This window comes from Dendrobates tinctorius, unplaced genomic scaffold, assembly GCF_039654945.1.
Source record: "Dendrobates tinctorius isolate UK_male_01 unplaced genomic scaffold, ASM3965494v1 ptg000071l, whole genome shotgun sequence".
Taxonomy (NCBI): domain Eukaryota; kingdom Metazoa; phylum Chordata; class Amphibia; order Anura; family Dendrobatidae; genus Dendrobates; species Dendrobates tinctorius.
In genome coordinates this window covers 2,216,274-2,241,582 of record NW_027361739.1, presented here as the reverse complement: position 1 = coordinate 2,241,582, position 25,309 = coordinate 2,216,274, and the positions used below count along the sequence as shown (strand labels likewise).

At 42.8% G+C, this 25,309-nt stretch overlaps 1 protein-coding gene across 5 annotated transcripts in view; it reads left to right on the top strand.

Annotated features, from left to right (window-relative positions):
• Window positions 1–25,309, top strand: part of TANC2 (tetratricopeptide repeat, ankyrin repeat and coiled-coil containing 2) — a 621,767-nt gene that overhangs the window by 435,964 nt on the left and 160,494 nt on the right. For all 5 annotated transcript variants that reach the window (XM_073582321.1, XM_073582322.1, XM_073582320.1 and 2 more), the window contains one exon: window positions 586–657. In XM_073582321.1, coding sequence (XP_073438422.1) covers window positions 586–657 — 72 coding nt within the window. The remainder of the gene's footprint in view (window positions 1–585; window positions 658–25,309) is intronic.

Genomic DNA, 25,309 nt, shown 5'->3' with positions numbered 1-25,309 from the left:
ATTAACCAATTTGCTTCATGGATATATCTTATTTTTCAAGATATTCCTGTGTCTGATCTCCAATAAGTGCCCAGTCCAAGTTAATTATTAGCTTTTTGTTTGGTATTAAAGTTTTGTGCACACAGGTTGTGGAGCGGATTACTTTATGGCTCAAACAACTTTGTGATGACCTTGCAGGACGAATGACTCCTAAGTGTGGACAACAGGGCTAATGTTTCATACCTGGTCAGTGATCTTCATAGGCTGATCTCTTGCTCGGTGCCCTTGGTCTTGATCTAAAAGATGAGGTTGTATATTGTTCCAATCAAGCCAGGAAGCACGCCGTCTCTTTGATGTACAGGTTAGGGAGTCCCATCATTCGCTTCTTGTTTGCTGAAGTTGTTCTTGACCTGAATCTTCGATGGTGCTAGCTAATAGATCATCAGAGGTGCCTGAACATGTTTCTCAGATTGTTCATCCAGAACCAGTTTATATTGTGTAATACTAGACAGACGTTGGTTTCACATTTTCCAGTTAGTGTATTTCAGGGTATTACGTATCAAGAAGATTTCTATCGCATTCGCTCACCTATTTCTTCTTTTCTAGATGGGGGGAATGAGGAGCCACAAGAGAGGAGGCAGCACAGTGTAGACTCGCGCCACGGACGGGCTTCACAAGGTAAGTTGGGACAGAATACATTTTTTGGCTCTACAAGATGATCTAACACTCCCAGTTCCACCCTTTGCTATGAACAGAATTATCCAAGTCACATAAAAAAAAAAAAATTGAAATTTTTTTATAAATTTATCAAGTATTCTAACCTATTCCTCTATGCTCCCCCTTGTCTTTTGCACTATGTCTACTTTTCACTATAAGACTTGCATAATACATTTTTTACCAGTTTTCCCCTTCTGCATGCTTCATTTCTAATTTTCATTTTTTCCTAAGCTCAGCTCGAGAGTGGGTGCAGACTGCTATAACTATTTGTATGACTCTTCACAAAAAAAAAATAAGAGATCCTGCTCCCTTGTTTCACTGTAGCAGATCCTCAGATGTAGCTGCAGCATAGAGGACATACCATAGCTGTACTGAGCAGTGTAGCTGTGAATTCAGCACTGGGAAAATAATCCCATGTACTAGAAAGCAAGAGCACAGTCTCCATTTGCACATTCTCCGTCTCCTCGCATCTCCATAGATTTCTATGGGCAGCATGTAACCTGGATTCCTTAGTAAGCTGAAAAGTCTGTCTTTCTCAACATATTTCAGAGTGAGGAGAAGTGGCTTATGAGTGGGGAAAGAAACATTTTTCTCTAATATACAGTGAAATTTAAGGTTTGGACACCCCTGGGTCAAAATTACTGTTATTGTGAATAGTTAAGCAAGTTCAAGATGAAGTGATCCCTAAAAGGCCTAAAGTTAAAGATGACACATATACTGTGTGTGTGTATATATGTGTATATATATATATATATATATATATATATATATATATATACTTTTACATTTTAAAAACTGCAAAAAGGAAAGTGGGCCAGTGCAAAAGTTTGTGCACCCCGCATGGTTAGTACCTAGTAGCACCTCCTTTTGAAAGTATCACAGCTTGTTAACCCTTTTTGTAGCCAGCCAAGAGCCTTTCAATTCTTGTTTGAGGGATTTTCATCCATTCAACCTTGGAAAAGTTCTGTGAGATTCCTGGGTCGTCTTGCATGCAGTGCTATTTTGAGGTCTAGCCATAGATTTTCAATGATGTTCAGATCAGGGCTTGTGAGGGCCATTGTAAAACCTTCAGCTTGCGCCTTTTGAGGTAGTCTATTGTGGATTTTGACGTGTGTTTAGGATCATTATCTATTTGTAGAAGATATCCTCTTTTCAACTTCAACAAATGGTTTTATGTTTGCATCAAGAATTTGTTGAAATTTCATTCAATCCATTCTTCCATCTAACCGTGAAATGTTCCCCGTGCCATTGGCTGCAACACAACCCGAAAGCATGATTGATCGATCCCCATGCTTAATGATTGTTAAGATGTTCTTTTTCTGAATTTCTGTGCCCTTTTACTCCACACATACCTTTGATCATTGTGCCCATAGAATTCTGTTTTAACCTCATCAGTACACAGGACTTGTTTCCAAAATGCATCAGGTTTGTTTAGATGTTCATTTGCATACTTTTGGCGCAGAATTTTTTAGTGAGGACGCAGGAGAGGTTTTTTTGATGACTCTTCCATGAGGGCCATATTTGTCCAGGTGTCTCAGAACAGTAGAACCATGTACTACAACTCCAGAGTCTGTTACATCTTTCTGAAAGTCTTTTGCAGTTAAGTGGGGGTTCTGATTTGCCTCTAGCAACCCTACGAGCATCTCTCACTGAAAATTTGCTTGGTCTTCCAGACCTTATCTTGACCTTCACTGTTCATCTTAACTGCTATTTCTTAATTACATTTCGAACTGAGGAAACGGCAACTTGAAAATGCTTTGCCATCTTCTTATAGCCTTCTCCTGCTTTGTGAGCCTCTACCATTTTCATAGCTAGGCAGCTGCTTAGAAGAACCCACGGCTGCAGCTGTTTTGCACAAGATGAGAGGAGGCTGGGCTTTTAAAAAGCTGAGAAATTTGCATTACCTGGCCTTTCCTAACGATGATGGTGAACAAGCCATATCCCTACCAGGCTCATTAACCCCTTTCCTACATTAGACGTACTATTCCATCCATGTGACCTGGGACCTAAGTCCCAAGGACGGAATAGTAAGTCTAGCGCAATCAGCGGCGCTCGGGGGGGGGGGGGGGGGGGGAGCGCCGCTGATAGCGGCCGGGTATCAGCTGATTATCACAGCAGAGTGCAGGCATGAGGAAGCCTGTGTAGCGCCTGTGTCAGATCGCTGATCTGTCACAGCGATCTGTGATGTGACAGATCAGCGATCTGTCACATCACGGTTATGTCCCCCCTGGGACAATGTAATAAAGTAAAAAAAAAAAAAAGTGTAAAAATAATTTATAAAAAATCGCTAAATAAAATTAAATAAATTTTCCCTAATAAATTCAATTTTTGGAAATAAAAAAAACAATAAAAGTACACGTATTCGGTATCGCCGCGTCCGTAACGACCCGCCCTATAAAACTGTCCCACTAGTTAACCCCTTTATTGAACCCCTTAAAAAATAAAAAGCGAAGCAAAAAATAATGCTTTATCATCATATCGCCGAACAAAAGGTGCAATAACGTGCGATCAAAAAGACGGATATGAATAACCATGGTACCGCTGAAAATGTCATCTTATCCCGCAAAAAAACAGCCACCACACAGCGTCATCATCGAAAAAATAAAAAAATTATAGCTCGCAGAATAAAGCGATGCAAAAATAATTATTTTTTATATAAAATTGTTTTCATTGCATAAAAGCGCCAAAACATAAAAAAACGAGACAAATGAGGTATCGCTGTAACCGTTCTGACCAGAAGAATAAAACAGCTTTATCAATTTTACCGCACACAAAACTCTGTAAATGCACCCCCCAAAAGAAATTCATGAAATGTTGGTTTTTGTTCATTCTGCGTCCCAAAAATCGGAATAAAAAGCGATCAAAAAGTGTCACGTGCCCGAAAATGGTACCAATAAAAATGTCAACTCGTCCCGCAAAAAAAAGACCTCACATGAATCGGTGGGTCAAAATATGGAAAAATTATAGCTCTCAAAATGTGGTGATGCAAAAACTATTTTTACAATAAAAAGCGTCTTTTAGCGTGCGACAGCTGCCAAACATAAAAAAAGCCGCCATAAATAGTAAATCAAACTCCCCGTTATCACCCCCTTAGTTAGGGAAAAATAATAAAATAAAAAAAAGTGCTTATTTCCATTTTCCCATTAGGGTTAGGGCTAGGGTTAGGGGTGTGTTGGGGTTAGAGTTGGAGTTAGAATTGGGGGTTTCCACTGTTTTGGCACATCAGGGGCTCTCCAAACGCGACATGGCGTCCGATCTCAATTCCAGCCAAAAAAGTCTAATGGTGCTGCTTCCCTTCCGAACTCTGCCATGCGCCCAAATAGTGGTTGACCTCCACATATGGGGTATCAGCGTACTCAGGACAAACTGCACAATAACTTTTGGGGTCCTGTTACCCTTGGGAAAATAAAAATTGGGGGCGAAAAGATCATTTTTGTGGAAAAAATATGATTTTTTAATTGTACGGCTGTACTTTATAAACTTCTGTGAAGCCCTTGTGGGTTCAAAGTTCTCACCACATATCTAGATAAGTTCCTTGGGGGGTCTAGTTTCCAAAATGGGGTCACTTGTGTGGGGGTTTCCACTGTTTAGGCACATTAGGAGCTCTCCAAACTTGACATGGCATCCGATCTGAATTCCAGCCAATTTTGCAGTGAAAAAGTCAAACAGCGCTCCTTCTCTTCCAAACTCTGCCATGCGCCCAAACAGTGGTTCCCCCCCACATATCAGGTATCAGCCTACTCAGGACAAATTGCACAATAACTTTTCCAGTCCAATTTCTCCTGTAACCTTTGGTAAAATAAAAAAAATGAACCTGAAGTAATTTTTTTTGTGAAAAAAAGTTAAATGTTCATTTTTTTTTTTAAACATTCAAAAAATTCCTGTGAAGCACCTGAAGGGTTAATAAACTTCTTGAATGTGGTTTTGAGCACCTTGAGGGGTGCAGTTTTTAGAATGGTGTCACTTTTGGGTATTTTCTATCATATAGACCCCTCAAAGTGACTTCAAATGTGATGTCGTCCGTGAAAATAAAATGGTGTTGTAAAAATGAGAAATCGCTGGTAACTTTTAACCCTTATAACTTCCTAACAAAAAAATTTTGATTCCCAAATTGTGCTGATGTAAAGTAAACATGTGGGGAATTTTACTTATTAATTTTTTTTTGTGTGCCATATCTCTGTGATTTAAGAGCATAAAAATTCAAAGCTGGAAAATTGTGAAATTTTCTAAATTTTCGCCAAATTTCCGTTTTTTTCACAAACGCAAGTTATATGAATGAAATTTTACCACTAATATGAAGTACAATATGTCACGAGAAAACAATATCAGAATCACCGGGATCCATGGAAGCGTTCCAGAGTTATGACCTCATAAAGGGACAGTGGTCAGAATTGTAAAAATTGGCCCGGGCATTGACATGCAAACCACCCTTGGGAGTAAAGGGGTTAAGGAATGAAACTATGGTCAAAGTTATCTGAGCACACAAATCTCCAAGGGTGTCCAAATTTTAGCATCACCTCATTGTCCTTTTTGTATTTTTTAAGATGGAAAACACACACAAAATATCAAATTATTATTATTTTTTATGCCTAAAATCAAAAGGAAATGTGTCATTTTTAACTTTAGACCTTTTAAAGGACATTACATCTTCAGCTTGCTTAACTATTCACAAAAACAATCATTTTGATAGGGTGCCCAAAATTTACATGCCACTGCATATTACACATTTTCTTTATATTACACCATTGATTTATGTAAGGGTTGACATTGTAGTGACAAAGTTATATTCACTTTTACAATTATTTTTGTTGCTCCAGCTCATTTACAATAAAACAAAAATGAAGCAAATTTTCTCCACGGTTTCAGACTAGAAACAAAGTCTTGCAAAGCCAAATAAATGAGCCGGACTATAAGCTGGTCTATGTGCAGAGTGTAAGATGATGTTCACACTGTGGCCATTTTACAGACAAAACCCAAGAACAAATTAGCATATACCCTACAGCAAGTAAATAGTGATCGTACATGTAAATAACATGGGGTACTTAGTTAACACTATTTTGATCAAGAAAGCGTAAAAGCCATCCGACCACGACAAGTTGTACCCATAGGGACGCTCCTGTTTGTACAAAGTACAAGAAATTACAGCAAAACCAAATAAAAGAGCCGGACTATAAGCTGATATGTGTGCAAAGTGTAAAACATTTTACAGACAAAATCTAAGAAAAAAAACAAAATGAGCACATTTTACAGCAAGGAAATAAATAGTAATAGTACATAGAATTTCCCAATGTTATTTACATCTTCTGTCTCAAGAAATATTTCAGAGTGAGGAGAAGAAGTGCCTCATAAGTGGGGAAAGAGGCATTTTTCTCCAAATATTACAGTTTCTTATGTTTTATGCTTTTGATTTATGTAAGCATAGAAATTGCAGCGACAGTTGAATAGATATATCCACGTCTGCCTCTATTTTTCAGTGCATTTTCAATAAACCAGAATGAAACAAAATTTAATACAGTGAGCTTTCCCTTTAAGAACAGTTCCTGTAAATCCCTAGTCATGGCCGGGGATGCCCCAATGTATTACCAAGGTTAATAGACACAGTGACTGTGATCATTCAGTGCAATCCGAGACTTTACTCCTCTGTCCTCATCCATCATCCAGGAACTCGCACTAATTGGGTTACCCTTCCCCGAGATATTTCATGCCGCAATACTGAAATCTAATCCCAGCCATATTCTCTCCAGGAATTCCAAGCCGGCTGACTTTAGGCAGTGTAATATTCATTTCTGTAGACCCGGAGGCTTACATTGGAAGAGCAATCACACATATCAATAGACTTTTTTTTTCTCTAATCCGTTTTTCCCCACTTTAAAATAAATTCTAACCACAGAAAACTAGGATTTCCCTGCTACAGTTTAGAGGATCGTTTGCATGGATTGATGCCATTAGTCTTTATGTCTTTATTACTAGGGTACTTGCAGTTTGGGAAGCCAAAACTAGGAGTGGATTAAAATAAGAGAATAGTCACAGATGGATTCCTATATTACGCTTTTCTATCCGTTCCTTGCTTTGGCATTAAAATCTGCATCAAAAACAGAAAATAAAGCTGTAGGGCACACTAATAAAAATAACATAATAAATGCCCAATTCATTAAATAGTCCCCTCAGTTGAAAGAAAAAAAGCATGCATTTTTTTTAAACCAACATGTTCCATGTGTTTTTTGAACAAGGCCAAACTTGCATGTGTGAAAGCACCCAAAACTCAGGTGCAGAAAATTCTGCATCTCTTGGCAGGAAAAGGGCTACATAAAAAAGGCGTGTTTTTGCTGTTTTTTACATGCGTTTTTGGTGCAAATTTTTCCCCTCTCATTAGAAATTTGCAGTAAAAATGCTTCAAGAATTGACTTGATGCAAGTCACAAATAAGCAACGCGTGCACGGGACTTCAGGATTCTAATTCACTTTTCTGACTTCAGGAAACCCTTCAGGTTTTGTGACAAATCTGCGACATATGTGCACAGGCCCAATTACTTTTATGTGACTTACTAATTTTAAAGAGAATCTGTCACCACTTTTGAGCTCTGTAACCTATTAATATGGGCACACAGGTTATAGGCTGCTGAGAAAAGTTATCCCTGTGTGCCTCATATCGGATGCCTTGTTGTGGATAACTCACCTTTTATCACTTTATGTAAATGATCTCTTCCATGCTCTGGGGAAGATGTTGCCCAGAAGATAACTCTGCCTTCGTACTTCATTATTATGTGAATCGCCTCTCACAGTGTTAAGGGCCTTTTACACATAGCGGCGCACCAGCGATAGCGATCCGACCAGGCATAGATCGCTGGTGCGTCGTTACGTGATCGCTAGATAGCTTTCAAACAGTCCAATCTCGTCAACGACTCTAGACAGATCAGCGATCTGCATAGCGACCTCGTTGGTCGTTGAGTACCTTTCACATTACTTAACAGAAAGCGATTCAGACCTCGGTGGGCGTGCTTCAGCGTTTCATTTACAACGCCCCCCAAGCACCGATTGGTGGTCACTGTTGCGCTCTCATTGGCCGGCGGCGTCATTAAAGAGGACGTAGTAGTGTTTCAGTTTAAATCTCTGGAGCGCTGTGGTTAGCTTCAAAACCAGCATTTTTCTCCTTAGAGAGACAAGTGCATTTTTTGGTTTGATTTTGCTGTTCGTCCTTCAGCAACCCTCTTGAAGACTCATCAGCGTTATTTTCCAACACCTCCATTTTTGAGACCATCTGAAGAATCAACAGTGCTAGTTACGTTTTTTTTTTTTTTTTTCCTCCTCCATAACTTTCAGATTTTTCACACCGTCAAAGGTAGGTTTGTTTTGGGTCAAAAGTTATAATTTTTGTGTACGCAATTTTATTTGTTTTCCTTTTTTGCTTTCCGGGCTCACCACCATTGCTTTCTTTTTGAAAGCATAAACTTTTGTATGTCCATTGTGTCCATATGCACATGTCTGGGCAGCCATTTTACTTTAGAGACCGCGCCCGCCCCCATTCTTTTAATTTTTGAACGTGATACTTTTATAGGTCAGCGACCAAGCTTCTGCGATTCAAACTCTTGTTTGTCGCCGCTACATTTCACACTTAGTGCGATCGCTAGCAATATCGCTGTTGCGTCACAATATCGGTGACGCTTGAGCGATATCGCTAGCGATCTCGCTTAGTGTGAAACCCCCTTTACTGTGTGCTTGTGACGTTGGGTTTTTGTCCTGTAATCTCGCACCTGCACAGTCCCAGTGCCGTCGTCATTCTTCAGTGTTCAGTGTTCCGCCCTTCGCTGAGCATTGGCTTCACGTTCCTACTGTGCATTGGCTTCACGTTCCTACTGTGCAGGCGAGTCACTGGTACTTCCGCCCCCCTCGTTTCTGCCCTCTGGAGAACGCTGAGAGTGGAAGTACCATGGATTCGACAGTGTCTGCTCAGTAGGAACGTTAAACCAATGCCTAGAGAAGGGCAGTACACTGAAGAGGAATGACGGCACTGGAACTGTGCAGGCGCGAGATTACAGGACGAAAACCTGAGGTCACATGCACACAGTAACGCTGTGGGAGATGATTCACATGATAATGAGGTAGGAAGGCAGAGGAATGTTACTGGCAACCTCCTCCCCATAGCCTGGAATGATAAAAGCGGATTTCTCAACATCAAGGCATCTGATATGAGGCACACAGGTAGGCCGGGGTCACACTTGCGAGTGCACTGCAAGAAACTTGCGCATCAATACCTGGCACTGCCACCGGCGTTTCGGACTGGAGAGTTCAGCTGCATAGAAAGACATGCAGCCGCACACTCCGGTCCTGAGTGCTGGCAGCAGTGCCAGGTATTGATGCGCAAGTTTCTTGCATTGCACTCGCAAGTGTGACCCGGGCCGTAGGACTTTTTTCAGCATTTTATAACTTGTATACCCATATTAATAGGTTTCATAGCTCAAAAGTGTTGATAGATTCCATTTATAAACTTTTATTTCCCTGCTAAGCACAGGCTAATAAACGAGGACTAGTCCAGTGGAGCATCTCTTTCCCCAGACTAGTCCTACATCATTTTCTCATCAGATTGTCTAGTTACATTGGACAGGTGTATATAACCCACATCTTGTTAGGACTGCTGGAAATCTCACGTATGCGCGTGACATGTTGGCAGTCCTACCATAACTGGGACTGTAAGGAGGCCGGACTAGTGTGGTGGAGGAGACACTCAACCGGTCTAGTCCTGCCTCATTAGCGTGTGCCAAACGTTGGAATAAAAGTACATTTTTAGTTAAGTTTATATAATCTATTTGAGAATTCTGGATAATAATGCCGTGTCCAACATTCGAGATCCTCACCTGTTGTACATAGTGGAGAGGATTGGTTGCTCTGCAGGACCTGTCCTGGCTTCCATTACTCAGTGGGCATCATGCTAAACACTACCAGATTTTCCCTCCAATTATATTTGATCGCTGGAGGTCCCAAAAAAAGAGCCACTTTCTGATACGTTTACTGTTAAGAAGTCAGGATTGTCCAAAGTGGAGAAATTCTTTTTTTCAACTAAACAGAGGTGATTATTGTTTGATCGCTGAGGTTGTAGCTCTCTGACCTCTGCACAAGGAGGTGGTTCCCAAAGTCCCCTGTGTGAATGGAGCGGTAGTGCGAATGTGAGACCACCGACTCGTTCACTATCTGTATGGGACTGATGAAGATGGGAGAGCACCTCTTGCCGATCCCATTGACCAATAAGTAAAATTCTCCATTACCAGCCCATGTATCCTGATCGGCGGGGGTCTTGGTGCTCATACATTGTGTTTATCACCTATCCTGCAGCTCTGACCTCTCACACTTATGCACGGTAGTTTCTGACAGCGGCAGTTTTTTGTCACTCGACTTTTGCACTCACGTGATCGCAGGCTCAAGTCTCCGTCAGGGAATAAAAACGACGAAAAATATATATATATTTTTTAACAAAATTTAGCATTTTTTAAACCATTTATTCTACATAAAAACAAGCCTTGCTACAACAGCTAGATAGGTGGGAAAAATGAAAAAGTAATGGAAGAAGAGGAGGAAAAAGCAAGAGTTAAAAATTGCCGAAGTTAAAGCGAATAGAACCAATAAACTTATTGATGCAAGTGATTTGCAAACTCCACAATGTCTATGTAAATGCCTCTTTTGTAAGCACAGGTCGTTTGGATAGAAAAAGAGACCATGCAAATTGGCAAACTATAGGAAGACATTCAGCTCGAGCACACAGTGTTTTTTCTGTCCCAGTCAGGACTTTTGTGTTTTTGTTGTTTTTTTTTTTTTTAATTTGGGATTTTACTACCAACGTTGACTTTTCCTTAATAGTGAAAGGTTTTGAGAAGAAGACGCAGGCTCCCAGAATACCTTGATGTGCCATCTGTATAGGGCTGCACTCATTATCTTGTTATAACTATTCTGTAGTTACAAAATCCTTGTAAAATCTGTCAGCTAGAAACTTTGGAAATTCATCTGGAACAGGCGGGGGGACGACATGGATGAGTTTCTATGAAATGTATGGTATTACATGCGCTTGTGAGTCTCAGCCCGCTGACTTCATCTAGTTCAGGCTGGATGATAATAAAGCTTTGATATGTTTCCAGGCCAGCTAATACATGTAAGTGCTGAGATGATGTCAGGATGTTCGCTCCTGCTTCTTTGTATGACCTGTGTACAAAATACTGCAGACTGCTGGTGAAAAGCTCAGCTATACTGCCACCTAGTGGACAGACAGGCACTTCTCACCTATTCCATACTATATATAGTTTCTGTACAGAAGGGTGAAGATACCCAATGGAGATGAGCAAATTTACTTGTTGGGGCCTGATCCAGCAGCCAGTCCAGTACTCCGTGGCTGATGGCCGGGAGCCATGTGATCCACCTCTTACCTACCAAAATCCCCAGATCTGGTTCCGGTTTGTAGGCCCGATATGACGTCATTGTTGTACCATGACGCACGCATGGCATTGAGTCAGGCCTACCAATCAGAAGCAGCACCTGGTATGCTAGGTGGCTTTTGGCTGAGCAATGCTTTGGCCGATTGTTTGGCTGACCGCCATCTCTGCCAAACACAGGAGCCGACACATTGTCCGGTGGCTTATCTCAGGGAGTTCGACATCTCCCATGACATCAGTCAGTTGGCGCCCCTCTTAAATGTAGAATATGGGTGGGGTTTGGCTGAGCCTAATCTAATGCATGTGGAGCCTTGAGGCGGTTCACAGGGCTCCTGACCAGCAGCCACAGATTACTGATGTGGCCACTGTACCAGGTTCCTGCCTATCCATTCACTCCTCTCTCATTCCAAACCGTCTCATTTCTATAGAATCTGAGTTGTATGGCAGGTGCGCAAATAAGGATCCAAGTGTTTGGCTTTTAACCTATTCGTCCCCTCCCTAGACAATCCGTGCCGGAGCTGTCTGCCTGCAGCTTGATTCCTACCTCCGTGGTGATAAGTGCATGTTAATGAGTAGATGGGCCGGAGTCCACCATAGATCCCAGATCAGCGCATCAATAATTCAGCTCATACCAATAATCTATGGAGATGTATTAGTCCTGGTAGAAATGTCTTCCATATGTCAGGACATTGATCAGAATGGCCTCAAGCAGGAAAAAGCAAATCCTATTGATTGTTTGTGTGATTTGTACAGTTCCCCAGATAAATAGTTTACATGGTAGAAACATATCTGTCTGTATAGCCTTTCAGAAGGAAAATATATCAAATGCCTCTGTATGTGTCTATGGCAGATACTGATTCAGCATCTATATACTGTGCACACAGGGTTATTCCCACCATCATCAATGGCTTATGTCGTGTGGTGATGTAAAAACATGCACTTTTGCTATTTACTGCATAGTAAATTTTGCAGCTGTTCTTGAGATATTAACACTTGGCTTAACCCCTTAATGACCAGGGGTATTTTTGGTTTTACATTTTCATTTTTCCCTCCCCTTCTTTCCAGAGCCATAACTTTTTTATTTTTCCGTTTATATGGCCATGTGAGGGCTTATTTTTTGCGGGACGAGTTGTACTTTTAAATGACATCATTGGTTTTACCATATCGTGTACTCGAAAACGGGAAAAAAATTCCAAGTGCGGTGAAATTGCAAAAAAAGTGCAATCCCACACTTGTTTTTTGCTTGGCTTTTTTGTTCGGTTCACTAGATGCTAAATATCACCTGCCATTATGATTCTCCAGGTCATTACGAGTTCATAGATACCAAACATGTCTATGTCCTCTTTTATCTAAGTGGTGAAAAAAAATTCTAAAGTTTGCTAAAAAAAAAAAAAAAAAAAAAAAAATTTGCGCAATTTTCCGAGACCCGTAGCGTCTCCATTTTTCATGATCTGGGGTCAGGTGAGGGCTTATTTTTTCTGTGCCGGACTGACGTTTTTAATAATAATAATAATAAATTTTATTTTTATAGCGCCGACATATTCCGCAGCACTTTACATTTCAGAGGGGATTTGTACAGACAATAGACATTACAGCATAACAATAATCACATACAGTAGATTATAACAAATACCAAGAGGAGTGAGGGCCCTGCTCGCAAGCTTACAGTCTATGAGGAAAGAGGTAGACACGAAAGGTGGGTGGTAACAGTTGCCCTGATTGTATGGACCAGCCATAATGTTAAGTGTGTAACAGTACAGACACAGAGGGCTAATGGATGCATAAAGCATGTGGGAACATGATGCTGGGAACCTGGTTATGGTAAAATTTTTGGCTCTGCCACACAGGGATAGGTTAGGTTAATGTGTTGAGGCGATAGGCCAGTCTGAATAAATGCGTTTTCAGGACACGCTTAAAATTGTGGGGACTGGGGACTAATCGTATTGACCTGGGAAGTGTATTCCAAAGAATTGGCGCGGCACGTGTAAAGTCTTGGAGACGGGAGTGGGAGGTTCTGACTATTGAGGATACTAACCTCAGGTCATCAGCAGAACGGAGGGCGCGGGTAGGGTGGTATACTGAAACAAGGGAGGAGATGTAGGGTGGTGCTGAGCCATGGAGGGCTTTGTGGGTGAGGGTAATAAGTTTATACTGAATTCTGGAGTGGATGGGTAGCCAGTGTAATGACTGGCACAAGGTAGAGGCATCGGTGTAACGATTGGTGAGGAATATGATCCTGGCTGCAGCATTCAAGACAGATTGGAGAGGGGAGAGTTTGGTAAGAGGGAGACCGATTAGAAGAGAGTTACAATAGTCGAGACGAGAATGAATAAGAGAAACAGTAAGAGTTTTTGCAGAGTCAAAAGTAAGAAAAGGTCGAATTCTAGAAATGTTTTTGAGGTGCAGATGACAAGAGCGAGCCAGTGATCGAATGTGGGGGGCAAAGGAAAGCTCGGAATCAAGTATGACCCCAAGACAGCGGGCATGTTGCTGGGGAGTAATAGTGGAACCACAGACGGAAATGGCAATGTCGGGTGTAGGTACATTAGTAGCGGGAGGAAACACAAGGAGTTCAGTCTTTGATAGGTTCAGTTTCAGATATAGTGAGGACATGATATTAGACACAGCGTTTAGACAATCGCCAGTGTTTTCTAGAAAGGCTGGCGTGATGTCAGGAGAAGAAGCGTATAATTGGGTGTCATCAGCATAGAGATGGTACTGGAAACCAAATCTACTGATTGTTTGACCAATAGGGGCAGTGTACAAGGAGAAGAGGAGGGGGCCTAGAACCGATCCTTGAGGGACCCCAACAGTAAGGGGAAGGTGAGAGGAGGAGGAACCGGCAAAAGAAACAGTAAAGGAGCGGTCGGAGAGATAGGAGGAGAACCAGGAGAGAACGGTGTCCTTGAGGCCAATGGAACGGAGCATAGTGAGGAGGAGCTGATGATCCACAGTGTCGAATGCTGCAGAGAGATCCAAGAGAATTAGCATGGAGTAATGACCATTTGATTTAGCTGTTAGCAGATCATTAGAGACTTTAGTGAGGGCAGTTTCAGTGGAGTGTAAAGAGCGGAAACCGGATTGGAGAGGGTCGAGAACAGAGTTTTCTGAGAGATAGCGGATAAGACGGGAGTGGACCAGGCGTTCCAGGAGTTTAGAGATGAAGGGAAGATTAGAGACAGGTCTATAGTTAGCGGCACAATTTTGGTCGAGGGATGGTTTTTTAAGTAGTGGATGTATGATGGCATGCTTAAATGAGGAGGGAAAAATACCAGAAGAGAGAGAGAGGTTAAATATTTTAGTTAGGTGAGGGGTGACAGCAGGGGAAAGGGACTGGAGGAGATGTGACGGAAATGGGTCACTGGTGCAAGTAGTTGGGCGAGAAGATGCAAGGAGCCTGCTTACTTCTTCTTCTGTGACTGGTTCAAAATCAGAGAGTGAGTTAGATGCAGTGGGGGAGGGAGGACAGTGCATGGTATGAGGGGATTTGGAGATAATTTCCTGTCGGATCTGGTCAATTTTTTCTTTGAAGTAATTGGCCAGATCGTCAGCTCGGAGCTCAGTGGTTGGGGCCTGTACTCTTGGATTGAGTAGAGAATGAAAAGTGTCAAAGAGACGTTTTGGGTTATTAGACAGTGAGATGATGAGGGTGTTGAAATAGGTTTGTTTGGAGAGGTGAAGGGCAGTGTTGTATGTTCTAAGCATAAACTTAAAATGGATGAAATCTTCGTGTAGATTGGATTTTCTCCACAGACGTTCGGCGCACCTGGAGCACCGCTGCAGGAAACGTGTTTGCACCGTGTGCCAGGGTTGTCGCCGTCTGCGTTGTGGTGTTCTATTTATAGGGGGTGCAAATTCATCCAGGGCAGTTTGAAGTGTTTCATTGTAATGCTTCAATGCAGAATCAGGACATGAGTGGGAGGAGATAGGGGCCAATGAAGACTGCAAGTTCTTCAGAAGTTTCTGGGTGTTAATGGCCTGTGTGTTTCTATAAGTCTGGACAGTGGGGGTGACCTGAGCAGCCTGGCAGTTCTTTATAGAGAATGAAAGAAGATTGTGGTCAGAGAGCGGGAGAGGGGAGTTTGCAAAATCATCCACTGCACAAAGCCGAGAGAAGACCAAGTCGAGGGAGTTTCCGTCTTCATGCGTTGGAGAATTAGTAAGCTGCGAAAGGCCAAATGAGGAGGTTAGAGATAAAAGGTGAGTAGCAGATGGGGAGAGGGGAAGAGCAATGGGGATGTTGAAATCTCCCATGAGGAGGGTAGGGATGTCACAGGAGAGAAAATGTGGAAGCCAAGTGGCAAAATGATCCAGGAACTGATGGGAGGGGCCGGGAGGACGATATACCACCGCCACTCGCATGGAGAAGGGGGTGTAGAGTCTGACGGCATGGACCTCAAAAGAAGGGAAGACAAGTGAGGGTAGTTGAGGGATAACCTGAAAGGTACATTTTGGTGATAGGAGCAGACCAACGCCTCCACCAGCTCTATTGTCTGATCTTGGGGTATGAGAGAAGTGTATGATAATTATGTATGGTATGTATGTATGTATGGTATGTAGTGTATGGTATTAATGATACCACTTTTGTGCAGATACGTTCTTTTGATCGCCCGTTATTGCATTTTAATGCAATGTCTTGGTGACCAAAAATACGTAATTCTGGCGTTTTTAATTTTTTTCTCGCTACGCCGTTTAGCGATCGGGTTAATGCTTTTTTTTTATTGATAGATCGGGCGATTCTGAACACAGCGATACCTAATATGTGTATGTGGGATTTTTTTTTTTTTACGGTTTTATTTTGATTGGGGCGAAAGGGGGGTGATTTGAACTTTTAGGTTTTTTAAATTTTTTTTTATTTTTAAACAATTTTTTTTTTCTTTTGGCATGCTTCAATAGCCTCCATAGGAGGCTAGAAGCTTGCGCAACCCGATCGGCTCTGCTACATATGGGCGATGAGCAGATCGCCCATATGTGGCAGATTTACTGCTGTGCTTTCAGCGCCGACCACCGGGTGGCGCTGAAAGCCATATGCCTGGAACAACCATAGAGGTCTCATAGAGACCTCTGGTTGTCCAGGCAACATGACGCCGACCCCCGATCACGTGACGGGGGTCGGCGGTGACGTCATTTCTGGCCCGGCGGCCGGAAATGCTATTTAAATGCACGCTGTCAGCTTTGACAGCGGCATTTAACTAGTTAATAGCTGACATGTCCCGGCTTTGATGCGGGCTCAGCGCCGGAGCCCTCATCAAAGCAGGGGAAATGTCTGATGACGGACTGTGTCCGTCATGGGACATTAAGGGGTTAAGGTCCCGTCACACTTAGCGATGCACCAGCGATCCCGACAACGATATGACCCGGTCAGGATCGCTGGTGCATCGCTAAATGGTCGCTAGTGTAGCAGCGGTCGGCGGTCGTTACTTACCTGTCAGACGCGGCGATGAAGAAGTCCTCCCGCCCGCGTCCACGCGTCACTCGTCGGCGCCAGCAGGAAGTGGCCGACGAGAAATGGCCCAGGACGTTCTCGCGCGATCAGCGATAGACAGCGGGGGAGCCGGTCGGAGGTAAGTATCACAGATAGCGATATCGCTAGCAATATCGCTGCTGCGTCACAAAATCGGTGACTCTTAAGCGTGACGGAGCCTTTACAGCTTATTGCGCTGTGGATGGTCTCCAAGGAAACAAGCAGTAAACAAGAGAAAAGTATTAATATCTCAAGAATGGCTGAGAGTTGCAGTTTCACAACAGCTGGAGTGTTGAAGCTGGCTGATCCCTGTCCTAGTTCTTTATGGACAGCGCAGTACTTGTACAAACCTGCAGCCATGGTCCCTATGAGCACAGCATGCATTACAAACCTCTGTATGAGGAAGCCATTTAAAGTCTATGTACACCTTTTCATCTATTTGTTTGGGTAACTTTGTTACCTAAATGCAAAATTAAAGGTTTATTCCTTGAATCAAAAGTTATCCCCTATCCTAGCAAGATCGCACCCTTTAGTGATCTCAAGTATGGGGTTCTGTGTCCAGAGACCTGCACTCTATAGAACCCTATCTTAAATGGAGCGGAAGTGCGCATGCTCAGCCTTCACACCATACATCTGCTATGGGACTGCTGTGAATATTGGAGCACTGCTCTCTTCACTCTGGTAGTCTCAGGAAGCACGTTTTATTCTGGATGTAATGATACCAAATTTGTATACATTTTTTTTTATTTTCAAATAAAACATTCATCATTAACGGCGAAACATTTTTCTGTGATTCTGTTTTTTGCCTTCTTTATTTTATTTTTTTACAAATTATTTTTCACTTTTTTTGTACTTTTTTTTTCTTCTTACTCAGTCTCTCTTTGGAACTTGGACTTAAATGGAATTCTCTAAATACATTGAATACTCTGGTTGCTGCTCTAATGCACTTATGTATTGCATTGCATTTGACCTGTGAGCTGTACCCGGGCATACACATACACACTAGATGGCTGTCAGCCGAACAATCAGCCAAAGCATGGCCAACAGCCATACATTATTATTGTTATTATTATTATACATTTTTATAGCGCCATTTATTCCATGGCGCTTTACATGTGAAAAGGGGAAATATAGACAAGTACAATAAACATGTGTAAGACAAGGGACACATGAGTACATAAGGAGAGAGGACCCTGCCCGCGAGGGCTCACAGTCTACAGGGATGGGTGAGGATACACTAGGAGAGGGTAGAGCCGGTCGTGCGGTGGTTCAGTAGACTGAGGATCATTGCACATACAAGTTCAGCCGTGTGTCCTATGTTTTGTATGAGAAAACCACCAACTTACCTGTCTGCCAGCAGTTTATCTCATAAGACGGTGTCATCGGCAGTCCGAAATTGGACAAGCGACTATTAGTTGGCCAGCGACCACATACACTATAGACCATCAGCCGAACCCGTTAATGTCGGCAGGTTCAAACAACTTAAGTCTAATTTGTAAGGGGACCTTTAGACCCTGCGTATTACATGATCTAATAGGCCATTGAACCTGGCAGAGCTGTAGGCCAGTGTTTGACAGCTATCGGCGGCAGCACGGTCACAGCGTGGGGGTTCCTATGGTGTTAATGAGGGGGGGCCCCTTCTCTCTGAAAACCATGTGAATACCATGGTCACTTTTGATCCCAGCATCAAAAGGGTTAAGTGGAAGGATTAGTTCTGGCACTGATCCTGTTTTTTTTTTTCCTGTAGTATCTGCTAAGATCCTGATGTGATTGAAACCAGTACTGCATCCAATTGTGAGAGCACCTTCCAGAATAAATACAGAAACATGTCATGTCCAAAATTTGCTTAACCCTTTCTGAAGTATTTTTTATTTCAAATTGTCCTACTTTTGCTGCTAAACCTACCTAGCTGATTGCTTGGTTCTGACTGATTTCTGCTCCGTTTTCCCTTCTCTCAGTGTTTGAGATAGCAGGTTTTATGTAAAATCTAAAAGATGGGTTGTAGATGGGTTGGAAAGCACACGATTCTTCGTTAGCTGTATAAAAGTAGATCACTCCAAGTATGAAGCTGTGCTGATACTTGAAAGCTAGTTCTGACTGCAGACGCCTGAAAACACAGGCCTCAAATCCAGCATGTACAGTTGTGGCCAAAAGTATTGACACCCCTGCAATTTTGTCAGATAATACTCAGTTTCTTCATGAAAATGATTGCAAACACAAATTCTTTGTTATTATTATCTTCATTTAATTTGTCTTAAATGAAAAAACACAAAAAGAATTGTCCTAAAGCCAAATTGGATATAATTCCACACCAAACATAAAAAAGAGGGTGGACAAAAGTATTGGCATTGTTCGAAAAATCATGTGATGCTTCTCTAATTTGTGTAATTAACAGCACCTGTAACTTACCTGTGGCACCTAACAGGTGTTGGCAATAACTAAATCACACTTGCAGCCAGTTGACATGGATTAAAGTTGACTCAACCTCTGTCCTGTGTCCTTGTGTGTACCACATTGTGCATGGAGAAAAGAAAGAAGACCAAAGAACTGTCTGAGGACTTGAGAAACCAAATTGTGAGGAAGCATGAGCAATCTCAAGGCTGCAAGTCCATCTCCAAAGACCTGAATGTTCCTGTGTCTACCGTGCGCAGTGTCATCAAGAAGTTTAAAGCCCATGGCACTGTGGCTAACCTCCCTAGATGTGGACGGAAAAGAAAAATTGACGAGATTTCAACGCAAGATTGTGCGGATGTTGGATAAAGAACCTCGACTAACATCCAAACAAGTTCAAGCTGCCCTGCAGTCCGAGGGTACAACAGTGTCTATCTGTCGGCGTCTGAATGAAAAGGGACTGTATGGTAGGAGACCCAGGAAGACCCCACTTCTTACCCCGAGACATAAAAAAGCCAGGCTGGTGTATGCCGAAACTTACCTGAAAAAGCCTAAAACATTTTGGAAGAATGTTCTCTGGTCAGATGAGACAAAAGTAGAGCTTTTTGGGCAAAGGCATCAACATTGAGTTTACAGGTGAAAAAAAGCATTCAAAGAAAAAAACACGGTCCCTACAGTCAAACATGGCAGAGGTTCCCTGATGTTTTGGGGTTACTTTGCTGCCTCTGGCACTGGACTGCTTGAACCGTGTGCATGGCATTATGAAGTCTGAAGACTACCAACAAATTTTGCAGCATAATGTAGGGCCCTGTGTGAGAAAGCTGGGTCTCCCTCAGAGGTCATGGGTCTTCCAGCAGGACAATGACCCAAAACACACTTCAAAAAGCACTAGAAAATGGTTTGAGAGAAAGCACTGGAGACTTCTAAGGTGGCCAGCAATGAGTCCAGACCTGAATCCCATAGAACACCTGTGGAGAGATCTAAAAAAAAAATGGCAGTTTGGAGAAGGCACCCTTCAAATATCAGGGACCTGGAGCAGACTGCCAAAGAAGAATGGTCTAAAATTCCAGCAGAGCATTGTAAGAAACTGATTGATGGTTACCGGAAGCAGTTGGTTGCAGTTATTTTGGCTAAAGGTTGTGCAACCAAGTATAAGGCTGAGGGTGCCAATACTTTTGTCTGGCCCATTTTTGGAGTTTCGTGTGAAATGATCAATGTTTTGCTTTTTGCTTCATTCTCTTTTGTGTTTTTTCATTTAAGACAAATTAAATGAAGATAATAATACCAAAGAATTTGTGTTTGCAATCATTTTCAGGAAGAAACTGAGTATTATCTGACAAAATTGCAGGGGTGTCAATACTTTTGGCCACAACTGTAATCCTGGGACAGACATGCTCAAAAGAGCATGGAATGTGAAATAAGGGAACAAAGCTTACCGACTGGAATGTAATGCAACTTTTAAAACTCAATATAACGACTAACCTATGTAAAACAAATTATATTTTTTCCTTGTTTGAGGGGTCTATAGCCTTTAAAGGGGATATGCCACCTAATTTGAAACTGAAAAATGTGTCACTTTCTGGGGTTCTTGCTGTAGTTTTGATCAAATCACTGTTTATTAGTAGGAGATTATCCCTAAAGGACTAGTAAACCTGCTGCTATGTAGCTCTCCATAGTAATACAGCCCCACTCCCACCACTGATTGGCAGCTTTCTGCCTATGCACAGTGTACACAGTCAGCTGCTGGTTAGTGGTGTGGATGAGTTATTCAGAGAATTGCTACATCTGCATCTGACAAAATAGTGATTTTTATCAAAACTGCAGCAGGCAGCTCAGTAAGTCACACATTGCTAGAATCAGGGTCTCTGCCCCTACATCATGGTGCTCTCATATGCAGCAGCAAAAGAAACGGGTGAACTATTCCCTTTAAAGTCCATTTGGATATGATCTCCCTCGTTCCCGTATCACGCACACAGTACTGGCTCTAGTCTGTCATTGTCACCCGCGCAGACTTGGAACTGTGAAGTTTCGCTCTGATAGAACTGTCACTTTGCAGCATTGATTTTGCTTTCCCTTTAATACAAGGCTTGTGAATACAATAGTAAAATTGGTAGTAAAGATGGGGTAATAATGGAAGGAGAAGATGAACCAAGCTCTTGGCGGAGTTCCCAGACTGCTGCTATAGCAATGCCTTGTCTTATCTTCCGCAGAAGAAAGATAAGTCTTATTTGTGTACAGTCCTCTGTAGTCTATCCATATGTGTAGCTATTTGCTATCAATAAACCTAAACCAGAAATAATCCCACCTAGAGGATGTGGAGATGCTGTTGGTGAAGATGGAAATATATTTGCTGTGTGTTTAGTGCAAACAGGACTGTTGCCTATTTAGCAGGTGGTCCTATAAAAGCCGGGAGATTTTTTCTCTTGCTGTGTCTGGAACAGATGGTGGTATATCTGTCTAATAAAAAGAGCCATGAGTCATTTTTATATTGTCTGTAGTTTTACCATATTGTCATATTTGCTGTGTTTCTATATTGTCCGTCGTTGCGAAGCTCTTTAGGACAGAGTAGTTCACAGTCTACGACAGTTTTTGGTGTCAACCCCAAATGTAGCAAAATGCACAGATGTTGAAAATTTTCATGCGGAGTGCTAGGGTGGTGAATGGCAGCAACCGCCCGAACCACAAAATGTTTCATTTTTAATCTGTGATTTTCCAAGAAAACATAGTTTTAAAAGCTGTCCAGGGACTATAGGGAGACTAGTCCGATGTGTCACTGGCCGCCTTCTCTTCACCATACTCCAGTTGATTGACAGGTTTCCCCTACGTGTGTATATTGGGATCTGAGAACCAACTGGAGTATGGCGGGGAGAAAGGGGCCACGGGCATAATCAAAGTAGTCGCTATCAGGGGCGGATTAAAGGCCCCGTCTCACATAGCGAGATCAATTTTGTGACGCAACAGCGACTTCGCCAGCGATCTCGTTACATGTGACACATAGCGGCGACCGGCCCCCCTGCTGGATATCGCTGATCGTGCTCAAATGTCCTGGGCCATTTTTTCATCGTCGGCGTCCCGCTGGCCAGCATGCATCGCTGTGTCTGACACCGACGAGCGACCTCGTTAGCGACTCAGAACTCAGGGACGCAGGCGGGAGTCGTCAGAATCGCTGCTGTGTGACAAGGTCCCAACCACCGCCGAGGTCGCTATACGGATCGCTGGATGGTTGCTGCGTCGTTGGGTAAATCTGCCTGTTTGACAGCTTTCTAGCGATCATTTAGCGACGCACCCACGATCCTTACCAGGTCGTATCGTTGTCGGGATCGCTGGTGCGTCGCTAGGTGAAACGGTACCCTAAGAGTAGCCAGGGCCCCGGGCAGTTTAGAAGGCATTACCCCACTTCCCCCCACCAAATACCTGATGGATCATGTGATCCCCTTTGATAGGTCACATGAGTAACACCCAGGTCCTCCGGTTGACATCTGTAGATGGAAAATGACTGATAGCGGCGCCTGTAGCACACCGCGCACATTTTTCCCTTATGTACAGCGGTATACATAATAGAACAGGGGTGGGAGATTACCGTAATTTTCCCATGGGGCCACATGAGAGACTGTGACTGTTGTGGAGGCCTTACCAATAGGCTGAAATTAATTAATATTCATTATAATTATTTTAATTGCATGACTTAATATTGAGCAAAATTAAGTATGCTGAAACTCCACTATATACAGTATAATCCCCGTACATACAATATGAGCCCCCACATAGCCCCCCAATCAACAACTAAAGCCATCAACCTATGGGGCCCTTATACATGTAAACTAGAATAAAAAAGAAACCTTTAAGATATTCTCTCTTTAGTTAGTTAGTTTAAAAACCCATATGCCTCATAGGCCCGATATGGCCTGAACAGATGTGTAGTTAGCTTAATGGCATCTTCCTCCTAGGCGTTTCGCCCCCTCTTTTGGTCATTCAAGGGTTCATTAGGGAATTCCTTCAATCAGGACAAGAGAAGGAGACCATAAACCGTACTTTATGAGGATAACAGCTCACAGGCTCAGGCAATAGGCTCCCACATAGCCCCCTACATACAATATGAGCCCTCACGCAGCCCGCTATTTACAGTATGGGCCCACACACAGTCCCCTACATACAGTATGAACTCTGATATAGCCTCCAATATACAGTATGAGCCCGCACATAGCTGCCTATATACAGTATAAACTCTGACATAGCCCCCAATGTACAGTATGAGCCCGCACATAGCTGCCTATATACAGTATGAACTCTGACATAGCCCCAATGTACAGTATGAGCCCGCACATAGCTGCCTATATACAGTATGAACTCTGACATAGCCCCCAATGTACAGTATGAGCCCGCACATAGCTGCCTATATACAGTATAAACTCTGACATAGCCCCCAATGTACAGTATGAGCCCGCACATAGCTGCCTATATACAGTATAAACTCTGACATAGCCCCAATATACAGTGTGAGCCCGCACATAGCTGCCTATATACAGTATAAACTCTGACATAGCCCCAATATACAGTATGAGCCCGCACATAGCTGCCTATACACAGTATGAACTCTGACATAGCCCCAATATACAGTATGAGCCCGCACATAGCTGCCTATATACAGTATAAACTCTGACATAGCCCCCAATGTACAGTATGAGCCCGCACATAGCTGCCTATATACAGTATGAACTCTGACATAGCCCCCAATGTATAGTATGAGCCCGCACATAGCTGCCTATATACAGTATAAACTCTGACATAGCCCCCAATGTACAGTATGAGCCCGCACATAGCTGCCTATATACAGTATAAACTCTGACATAGCCCCAATATACAGTGTGAGCCCGCACATAGCTGCCTATATACAGTATAAACTCTGACATAGCCCCAATATACAGTATGAGCCCGCACATAGCTGCCTATACACAGTATAAACTCTGACATAGCCCCAATATACAGTGTGAGCCCGCACATAGCTGCCTATATACAGTATAAACTCTGACATAGCCCCAATATACAGTATGAGCCCGCACATAGCTGCCTATATACAGTATAAACTCTGACATAGCCCCAATATACAGTGTGAGCCCGCACATAGCTGCCTATATACAGTATAACCTGACATAGCCCCAATATACAGTATGAGCCCGCACATAGCTGCCTATATACAGTATGAACTCTGACATAGCCACAATATACAGTGTGAGCCCGCACATAGCTGCCTATATACAGTATAAACTCTGACATAGCCCCAATATACAGTATGAGCCCGCACATAGCTGCCTATATACAGTATAAACTCTGACATAGCCCCAATATACAGTGTGAGCCCGCACATAGCTGCCTATATACAGTATAACCTGACATAGCCCCAATATACAGTATGAGCCCGCACATAGCTGCCTATATACAGTATGAACTCTGACATAGCCACAATATACAGTGTGAGCCCGCACATAGCTGCCTATATACAGTATAAACTCTGACATAGCCCCAATATACAGTATGAGCCCGCACATAGCTGCCTATATACAGTATAAACTCTGACATAGCCCCAATATACAGTATGAGCCCGCACATAGCTGCCTATATACAGTATGAACTCTGACATAGCCCCCAATGTACAGTATGAGCCCGCACATAGCTGCCTATATACAGTATGAACTCTGACATAGCCCCCAATGTACAGTATGAGCCCGCACATAGCTGCCTATATACAGTATGAACTCTGACATAGCCCCCAATGTACAGTGTGAGCCTGCACATAGCTGCCTATATACAGTATAACCTGACATAGCCCCCAATGTACAGTATGAGACCACACATAGCTGCCTATATACAGTATGAACTCTGACATAGCCCCCAATGTACAGTATGAGCCCGCACATAGCTGCCTATATACAGTATGAACTCTGACATAGCCCCAATATACAGTGTGAGCCCGCACATAGCTGCCTATATACAGTATAAACTCTGACATAGCCCCAATATACAGTATGAGCCCGCACATAGCTGCCTATATACAGTATAAACTCTGACATAGCCCCAATATACAGTATGAGCCCGCACATAGCTGCCTATATACAGTATGAACTCTGACATAGCCCCCAATGTACAGTATGAGCCCGCACATAGCTGCCTATATACAGTATGAACTCTGACATAGCCCCCAATGTACAGTATGAGCCCGCACATAGCTGCCTATATACAGTATGAACTCTGACATAGCCCCCAATGTACAGTATGAGCCCGCACATAGCTGCCTATATACAGTATGAGCCCACACACAACTCTCTATGTACAGTATGAACAGGGCT